At 34.7% G+C, this 10,194-nt stretch overlaps 1 protein-coding gene across 1 annotated transcript in view; it reads left to right on the forward strand.

Moving 5' to 3' along the window:
* LOC145671191 (orexin receptor type 2-like) overlaps positions 1 to 9,999 on the forward strand; it is a 466,286-nt gene extending 456,287 nt beyond the window's left edge. Inside the window, exon 5 of the mRNA XM_081740045.1 lies at positions 4,141 to 9,999. Within this exon, the coding sequence (XP_081596171.1) occupies positions 4,141 to 4,340 (200 nt within the window). The 3' untranslated portion in view covers positions 4,341 to 9,999. The remainder of the gene's footprint in view (positions 1 to 4,140) is intronic.
* Positions 10,000 to 10,194: the final 195 nt, after the last annotated feature.

The following is a 10,194-nucleotide window of genomic DNA, read 5'->3' on the forward strand; positions in this document are numbered from 1 at the left end:
AAGGATGTGTGCTATCTGAATACTTATGGACCGTACAGGGAATATTCTCCATAAGCCCTTTGTAAGTTTTCAGATGTCACAGGAGCGGATTCGTCAAGTTTTACAAAATTTTAGATGGTACACCCTGGCTTAAATTTTTGTCAGTCCATTCACAACGCACCTTACAAACACAATTTCACTTTAGATGCTCTCAACAATCGTGTAACAACTGAAGTTAGATTCAAAGTGGGTTAACTTATCTGCCGTATGAAGGTTGAGGCAGCAGTGTTGCCAGTGTCATCACTTTTCTAACATACTTCGTATAATTTTTAACTTTTTTCTTCATAGAAGTAACATAGCAACTACACTTACCTACTTAACACAACAAAACAACTACATAGATAGCATTAATTGAGATTTAACGTTATTTTTCTTTTTAGCATGAGGCTATATGAGATGGTATCCACTGCTATCCAACCCTATCCAGGTACCACGCACGTTATGCACGTAGCCACTCACATTAGGACTGCTTATATTGAAAATATCACGCAATTATTGTCTATGTGGTACGTAGTGGAAAGTTAGGTAAAAGGAGTGTTACTTTCTGTATCCATTAATGATAAGATCCCTTTAGGAGATATCCAGGAAAACGATTGATTATTTAGTTGGTTGATCAGAATGAATTAGATTAGACTAGAGGTTAGCGTCCCTTTTAGCAGCAAGGATATACCTAGCTTGAGACATGAATCTACAGCTTAACGTGGAGTCGGAATCACATCGGTTCCATCCAGGAATCGAACCAGGTCTCCTATACCAAGGACGCCTACCCTAATCATATAGTCACGAGGGAGCTCTTTGGTTGATTGAGACTTAACTTTTCTTTCATCAATAAGAATGGTTACTTAGGTCTTTATTTAGTGTTTTGTTGTATAGTTTGTGGTCAGTTCTTTGTGAAAGACAATAGGCTACTCATTAGCACTTAGCATTTCTAATCAGTTTCTAGCTGTAAGTAGAAAATAAATCTTCTGTTGCATAGTTTAAGTACTTCCATTGCATACTTTTTGGAACACAGGTACTTTTTTCATTGGTTGAATGAAATGGCAGCATGCGCGCCGACTACGTACGTGCTAAGGGGTTCCAACACCCACACAAACAATCTTGTGAGTGCGGCGCACCCACAAGATTTTTAGTTTGGTAGAAACCAAATAACATAAATATTTCTCACTTGCCATTATCAAAAATAAGCAATTAAAACATTGAAATGGAAGTTAAAATTTCTAACCTCTAAAACATAATTGAAGCGCTTGGAGGATAAAGGTGTTATGATACATTTTTTGAAATGTTGCATTCTGGCGGTTCATGCACGTGTTATATCTTAATCATGCCACGTAACACCTTATTTAGTGAGTCCTCTTATGGGTGCAGGTGTTTAGAAAGGATGAAGGCGGTATGTTAAGGAACAAAGTTGTGAAAGTCAATTTTCCCGTCATATTCAATTTGTTACGTAACACCTTTATCCTCCAAGCGCTTCAATTGTTTGTTTCAAATGTGGTTGTGCAAAGCAACTGAGCAACACACTCATCTCTTCCTTGCCTGTCTCTGGCCTAGTCAAAGGAAGTCCCCATAATAATAACGGAACTATATTGTGAATAGAATCGAGCACAGACCTTTAAGACAGTGTTCATAAAAGATTTTAACTAAAAGGAAATCAATCAAAAACATCCATCGAGATTCTCCTGAAAACATATAACACGTTCCGCGATTGATATGCACCCACATAAATTTTGGAAAGTCGGCGCCCTTGAATGGAAGGGTTATCCTACTACCTCACTATAAATCCTTAGTAAGAATATGTTTTACAATAAATCTGCAGTTACTGTATCCCCAATCATAAACTAAAGATAATATAGCATAATTTATTGTTTAGGATTCAGCTAAGCTAACTTTAAGATAAGTTGTTACTTTCCAAATACATTTACGAACAAAATGGAATGACACACAGAAGTGTACTGCAGAATTGGAATACATATAACGTGGAAACATATGCCTCACATCTGTATACATGTGAACAAAAGTGCATTCACATTTCCAATTTCTCACATCGTTCAACGTTAGACAACCAACACTGCAGTCAGGATTGGTTGGTTGAGGACTAAGTAAGACGTTCTACAATTACTCTAGTTTGTTCAAAAGATATCAGTGTAGAAAATGGCAAGAATCAAATCAAAGCCTTTGTAACGAATAAAAATTGGGAAGAAGGCATGGTTTAATATCTACAGAGTTATTGATGTCATGAGAAGGTTACAAAGTGATTTTATTTAACCATAGACATACAAGAAAAATCAATGTTGTTCAACCTTTCATTTTGTTTCACAAGATACAGTATTTTGTACAATCTTTGGATGTTTTACATTATTCGTTTCGACGTTACTTTCACTTTCGTTACTTTTCAGTTTTAATATCTCTACTGAAACTTTGTGAATATGAATACATATCACGTCTTGCGAGGTGATTTGACTCCTATTTTTGTTTTGCGAATTTTATAATCCGCAAAACCATCGTATGTTTTACTAAAAAAGTGAATTATGTGTCATTTACAAATTAAATCAAAAAAGAATATTTTCCAATGTTATATTATTGGTTTCGTGTGTTCGGAAAATGCATTCGAAAACACAAAGGGGCAACTAAGAAAGTAAACACAAGATGTGCAGTGTGTAACAGTTTAATTTGTAAAAAAAACATTGCATCATTAGAAAACAAGTCATATGTTTCAAATATGACAAATAGTAAAAATGTATATATTTGAGTATTTTGTGAGCACATAACATGAGTTTGTGTAACTTAATCTCCATTTAATAATACAAGCATATCACTATTAGAAACATTTTCGATATGAAAAGAACACGAGTTCAATCTTGTAGAACATCTTACCATAGTAGTCACTATCCCTTGCTATATTTGAAATAACCGAGAACTGTAATTTCGTAAAGAAGAATAAACGAACTAAAACATAATCAATATGAACATGGATGACTCTCCCTGATAATATTTGAATAAGAATTATCTCCACTCTCTCTCGATTAATGTGTGCGTGATTATTTCATCTCATCTCTAGATGGAGAACTTTGGGCAAATAGAATTTATAATTCACCTTGTAAGAACAAATTAAATTTAAAAGTACCATTTAGAAGTAGAGTGGATTCGAACTGAAGACCTTGGGATTACTACACCTCGACTACTAGGGAGGCCTTCTAACTGAATAGTTGTCGTCATAAAATGAATGTTGATGAGAGAAAGAACGAGAGCAATGTTTGAATAATGAAACAGAAATAACAAACTTTCTTCTTGCCGGATCAAGGATAAAGTAACCAAGTCTCAGTTAATACAACCCTTTTGAAGAAATCTTTTGGAGTACTAGTAACCGAGCAGTAATCGGTTAAATAAATATTTTGCTCTTTTAAGCTATTAGTTACCGAGAAAATTGGCAAAAATGTTTTCACGAACTTACTCGGGTACTTTAGTCAAGAAAAATGATTTGTTAAGCTTTTAGTATGATTTCATTCTCGGTTAAAAGGTACTTTGTCACCCACTCGACTAAATTAGCAAACTAAATTTTGCCAAGTAGTGGTATACTTTTCGAGACGAGACGGCGTTTGCGCGATACCATACAAGACAGTTCAGAATCCTGTCTCGAATCGTCCTGTACCAACACTAATAAATTTATTTTGTCTTAGGCGACATATTTTATTTTATTGAATATATTTTGCGAAATTTATCTTTACTTTAATACAGTTCAACAGTTTGTTTTCTGCCGTGGTTACACGTTTCGTCCACAGAAATTGAATAACTGAGCGGACTTCTTAGCGAGGCCAGTTTTCGAAACGAGTTAGCATTTGTGTTTACCTACAATTAATGCCGTGGGTGGCAGGTGGCTGAAACTCTACACAGTTGCCAACTCCATGTACTAGAATTACCGCACACTCCTCATTCCTCTATAACAGACGAAATTCCAGAAATATCGGCCTTGTAACCTTACTTTTTGATAATCCCTCGTAATATTGTAAAATTCTCCTATAATATGTTTATCATATTTATTCTTTATTTTGAGTTAAAACTATATTTCACTTTTCTAAATGCATGTTTCCTTTTGTTTCATTTCAGATAAGTTCCGTAAAGAATTTGTACGCTCCTTTGGCTGTTGGTTGAGACGAGATCCTGGGTTCCCTAGAAGACGATGTACTCCTCACAGCAGTACCTACGTTTGCCGTTTTACCAGCATCGTATCTAGTACCACTCCGCGTACAGAAGTAGTTCCTCTTAATGGTCTTACTTCCAGCACGAAATTAGAAGATGTTGACTGAGGGTTGGTTGAGTCACCTGTGAGTGACATCAGCTAATTATTTAAGTAATAAATATCGTATAAATATATGTACTATTTTCTGCCATGAAAAACAAACAGTGCAATACACAATCTGAAAAGAACAAAATATAAGTACACGTTTCCTCCGCAACGCTAGAGATAACGTTGCTAAATCTTCTTAACCAAGTCTAACTTACATGATTATCTTCTAAAGGTAATTCTTATCGAACAAGACCTCAAGGTGAGAATTCATAAGAGAAAAAGCACAGACTTAATACCCTGAGATGGGTGGACGTTACAAAAATTGTGGTGCGTACGTTATATGAAGAAAACATTTTCTTGTAATATACTCATAGTAAAAAGATAAATCTTGCCTTTTTTCACTATTAAAAATACAATTTTACGCAATCATGAGTGCCCACCGAATTATGCTTCAGGAAAAGAAGCAAATTTTTTCAGAGAAAGTAAAATTTACCTCAAGATTATGGTAATTTTTGCGACAAGCACATTGTAGTTTGAAATCCCAGGTAAGGGTAAAAGCTGTAAAAGTGCTAGTACCAGAAACTCAGGTGCGAATTCAATTAACGCCATCAACTGGCAATTACATCACGTCAAAAGTGATTGGGATATTTATAGAAAATAGTAAACCTAACAAATAGCTAACTTTTAAAAATCCATATTTTTTATTCTTCAAATGGAGATTAATTTTCTTATTATTCGGTAACGATCAAATACATTTCTACGATCTTATTCATAAATAAAATTCTGAAGAGTATTTGTGGCTAGGTTAAGAAGTGTGTTGTTTTTATATTGTTATTACTAACAAAATAAGACGAACAATAATGAACTATTATACGTGCAAAATTTAAAGGAAATTTTAAATAGCCAATCATTTTGGTGTGTAAATATTATTGCAGTGAGACGGGGAACGCATAGATAAGTTCCAGAGCAGAGATAAGATCTTATACAGTTAGCAACGCAGAAAGGCGGAGTTAAGCATCGGTTGGCTAACGCGAACCGAATGGGCAGCTTCATCGTATATTTCTTTTAAATGTTGTGTCCATTTAATTCTAACTGATCTACTCACAATGTTTACGAGTGTTGTATTCTTGCACTGTGATGATCAAGGTCAAAGTAGTTATAATACATAAGTTTTGTCCTGTATTAGTTTTTCTTTATTCTTTTCCTTATTATTGTAAGCCTTGGAAGAGTAATCAAACATGTAAAATATACATTGCCTATGCATTATATGGTGCGTTCAGTGTGCAAGGGAATCGATTCCACATTTTTGGCCATCGTGGACATATTTAATCTTTTAAAATCACTATATGAAACTCCTTTTAGAGCTTAAATCCACTTTTGGTAATTTTAAACTTATTTTATCTTTAAGATCCCTATCTGAAACTCCTTTTAGAGCTTACATCCACTTTTGGTCATTTTTGACTTATTTCTTCTTTAAGATCCCTATCTGAAACTCCTTTTAGAGCTTAAATCCACTTTTGGTCATTTTGGACTTATTTTTTCTTTAAGATCCCTATCTGAAACTCCTTTTAGAGCTTAAATCCAATTTTGGTCATTTTTGACTTACTTCATCTTTAAGATCCCTATCTGAAGCTTCTCCTAAAGCTAAATCAACTTCTGGTCATTTTTGACATATTTCATCTTTTAATATTTTAATCTGAAGCTCTTTTTAAAGCTTAACTCCACTTTTGGTTATTTTGGACATATTTCGAATTTGTCTATATCTGAAGCTTCTTTTACAGTTTAAATCCACTTTAGGTCATTTTCGACATACTTAATCTTTAAGATCCCTATCTGAAGCTCCTTTTACAGCTTAAATCCCCTTTTGGTCATTTTGGCCATATTTCATCTTTCAGATCCCTATCAGAAGCTCATTTTAGAGTTTAAATCCACTTTTGATCATTTTGGATATAGCTATTTAGTCTTTAAGATCTTTATCTGAAACTCCTTTTAGAGCATAAAGATTCACATACATACAGACACTGTTAATAACTCTTATAATGTTAAAGAACAGTGCTTTTCCATGTGCTTAAGCGTTTCGTACATTGTCTCTTTTTCTAATAAGCGTTCCGTCCACACTTTGTATCTTCTCCTCTCAAGTTGGGTAATTGGAGGAGCCGCGGTGGCTCAGTAGAGCGTTCACCTTTGGTGCATGGCGTTCTTGGTTCGATCTCAGCTCGCACCAAGTGAGCTTTGTGGTAGAGAAACATCATGTGTGTGGGTTTTCTCGGGGTTCTCCCGTTTCCTCTTATTTTCTTTATTCCACAATTTCATTCATTTCTCATCATCACCGTCTCCTTTAGCCTAGCCGGTATAACCGTGGGACGTAAGATTTCATTTCATTTTGGGGGGGTAATTGGATTTACTCTGAACGCTCCATATAAAGGATTTTACTTCATCTAAGGTGTATTTATTTCGAAAACGTGTGTGACAATATTGAAAATATGAGCCTTGTCTCTGTTATTTTTGGCTTAAGTCTATCTTAGCTAGTCCTTTTCAGGATACCTCCTGACATCGCCAATCATGCACTTTAAAACCATACTTAATACAATTAAGTATTACTAAGTTTTCCAACATATATTGTAACAAAGTTTTCTTGTATGGAAGTTTGAAGTGAAGTGACTGTATTAAAAGTTGGTTGAATCTTTTGTTGGATTTTAGATAAGGGAAGACTCTACCGTATTAATTGCAGTGTTAAATGCCATTATAAGGGTTACTTGGTTAGTTATTAGATCATCTATGTTGGCTGACTTCCAAACAAGACCGATGAATCAAGTAGGAAGGCACATTGAACAAAATTATCTTATATACTGGTTCAGTTTCAACAATTTCATAATAAGTTACATTTCATACACCAGGATACACTTCATAATTAATAACCCCTTTATTTACTATGATCCCTCAAAACATCATTTAAAGTTGATACTTCCCATAGCTTTATTAGTGTTCTCTACAAGTCGTCTCGTCTCGTCTCAAGTTTCTAAAAATCCTTTTTTCGTCTCGTCTCGATTCTGTAAGAATCCTTTCTGGTCTTGTCTCAATTCTCTAAGAATTCTATTTAATCTCGCCTCGATTCTCTAAGCATCGTTTCTCGTATCGTCTCGATTCTTTAAGAATCTTTCTCGTCTCGTCTCGATTCTTGAAGAATTCTATTTCATCTCGTCTCGAATCTCTAAGAACCCTTTTTCTTCTCGTCTCGAATCTCTAAGCATACTATAGAATATACATAACACCTGTAATCTGAGAAAAGAAAAATACACTTCTTTATCTGGCTTCTAAATCAAGAAAGATTTTTAAAACACACAGATTATACTGGCTATTCCTTAACAAGATTCTAAGACTAATAATATTAATAATAATATCACTAATACTAAAATTACATATAGTATACATTTGGGTTGTGAAACATATATATTTCACTTGTTGGCTGAAGGAGTTTCTTAACGACCAGAAAGTTGAACTTGAGACCAACAGAAAGAAAGATTAGTGAACGGAAGTGACGGAGACAATAAATCGTTCGCTCCGATTAACAGAACACAAAAATATTCAACAAGAGTTTATATTTAAAATAAGTAATTAAAATACTAATTCTGTTGCAAAAGTAATAATGCAAAAAGGAAAACTAAGGAAAAAATTTAATTCGGTCGCTACAAACCTTTTAGCTTCTCCAAATCAGCAATGACCCCCTTACATTTGCTGCCCTTTTTGACCAACTTCCTGAGGTTTCAGGGCCAAAATAACAGTACCTCTAGATGTACTTGCTATTATTCCTTTAGATCAATGTCTACATACCGGTTCTCTTGGCAATAGAACTGTGAATAAATCCCTTTTAAAAATTTTGGACCTCCCTTGGTTACGGAGTACTAGAGCAAGAAATGAAAACTCAACTCGATTTTTCTTTTTTAAAAAGGAGAGGAAAATATTTATATCTTTAGAGGAAAATCACAGGAGCAATAACTATGTTGGAGGTAAGTAGCTTTTTAAACGATGTGTTTTAAAACGCGTGTTAAGGGCATCATAAGAGGCCTTTGCAGATGCAAAAGAAGTAGAGAAAGATGCAGAGCAAGAAATATAAATCTGGCCACCAGAAATTATGCGAAAAACAAAGAGAAACGTTAGCGGCAGCTTCCATGTCAGAAGAAGCTGTTTCTTCAAACAAAATCTGTGTGTCAGCTATTACCCCTACATCAGCAAGTCATCCACTTTCTGCTCCCTCAGCTGAGGCACCTTCATCTGTGGGTCTACCATCACCACCATCTGTAGGTCTACCATCAATGTTACCAAGGTTTCAGGAAGGAATTGAAGTCGTTTGCTGCCAACTTCAGTGACTTAGCAAAAAGTCTCAGCGAAGAATTTAAAAATGAATTGGTTAGGTGGTGAAATCAAGTGCAGCTAAAGAAATCAGCATCTCGGAAAGTGATGCCAATTTAGAATTTTCCTTTTGGGCAATGAATTATTTTAATGTTTTGATACTGTGTAAACAGCAGTTCAATGGAGGTATATTTTGCAATGTTTGTGTTTACATCAATTCCATCTCGCTTATGTGAAAGTGAGGAGAGAGACATATCCTCTGCAAGGATTCTTACTAGATGCATAATTTGAGGTTGTGTTGCTTCTGGGGATGATAGAAGAACATCAGAATATGATTTGTACTATCAACTTTACAAAGTCAGGAATCTACTGTTAATACAGGACAATGGAGAAGTGTTGTATTTGTATAAATTATAAATTACTTCTGATGCTTCATTTATGTGTTTGTATATGCACCAGGGGCGCCTATGACGGCTTCATTGCACACATTGGACATTATATATATTTTAGGGGGATATGTGAAGTAATGGAAGTATTGCTATATCTGCTACAAAGCACTTTGTAACTACTGGGGGAGACGGATTCTGTATTGTAGCTGGAGATGATGCTATGGGAGACCAGATGGGAAAAGGCCAATTGGTAATATGCGGTCAGTCCATTGACTAGCAATGCCATTATTTCTGTCCTTCTAGTGTAGATTCGTTATTTAGGCACAGCATTAACCTATGATTACGACACATTTGTATTAGAGTGTGTGGCAAACGTGAAAGTTTGGCTATATAAATGATGTAGATTATGTATTATAATCAAAGCGCCATTATTGTTGATTTCACGTGAAACGTTAAACTAAAATTTGAAAGAAATTTTGTGTTAAACAAGATATAGTTTCAGATTTATGCTTCACACATACATTTAAAAATTTATCAATACTGATTACAATGCATAATTTGCATGATTTATATAGTAAACTAGCATAATAAGTAACAGTTGAAGTTTTCTGTTTTCGTTAACAACGTCATGACAGTTGATGGGGAATACATTAGAATTCAAATTTTTTTATACATTCATGGTGTTAAAAGGACGTCGAATTGTTTTCTACTTGCTGCAACACACTAGTCTACCTCAAACTTTTTTTTTTAAATTTGATGTGTTTCAAACATATGTGTTATAATTACAATAAATTATGGTTGATCAGTTTAGATGAATGTTCCGCAACCTTTTTTTCCATTCGTGGCACATCAAACCGTTATTTCTTTCAGAAACATATTATAGGACACCTATTACCATATATATATCTGAATCCAAGACAAGGTTCTTTGCTGCAATTCCGTGTCAAAATATGTATAGTGTCGTCTTGCTTTGGCGACATATTATGTGGAGTCTTTCTTTACTGAACGGAAGCACGAGCTCCATTAAGTTCTAATATTAGGCGAGTTTTTCGGTACTCTACCTGTAGTTTAATTCTGAAAATATACCCAGAATGTGCTGTAGGATATTTTAAACTGCTATGCTCTAAAAATGGG

This window comes from Thermobia domestica, chromosome 2 (assembly GCF_964235325.1).
Source record: "Thermobia domestica chromosome 2, izTheDome1.hap1.1, whole genome shotgun sequence".
Classification (NCBI taxonomy): domain Eukaryota; kingdom Metazoa; phylum Arthropoda; class Insecta; order Zygentoma; family Lepismatidae; genus Thermobia; species Thermobia domestica.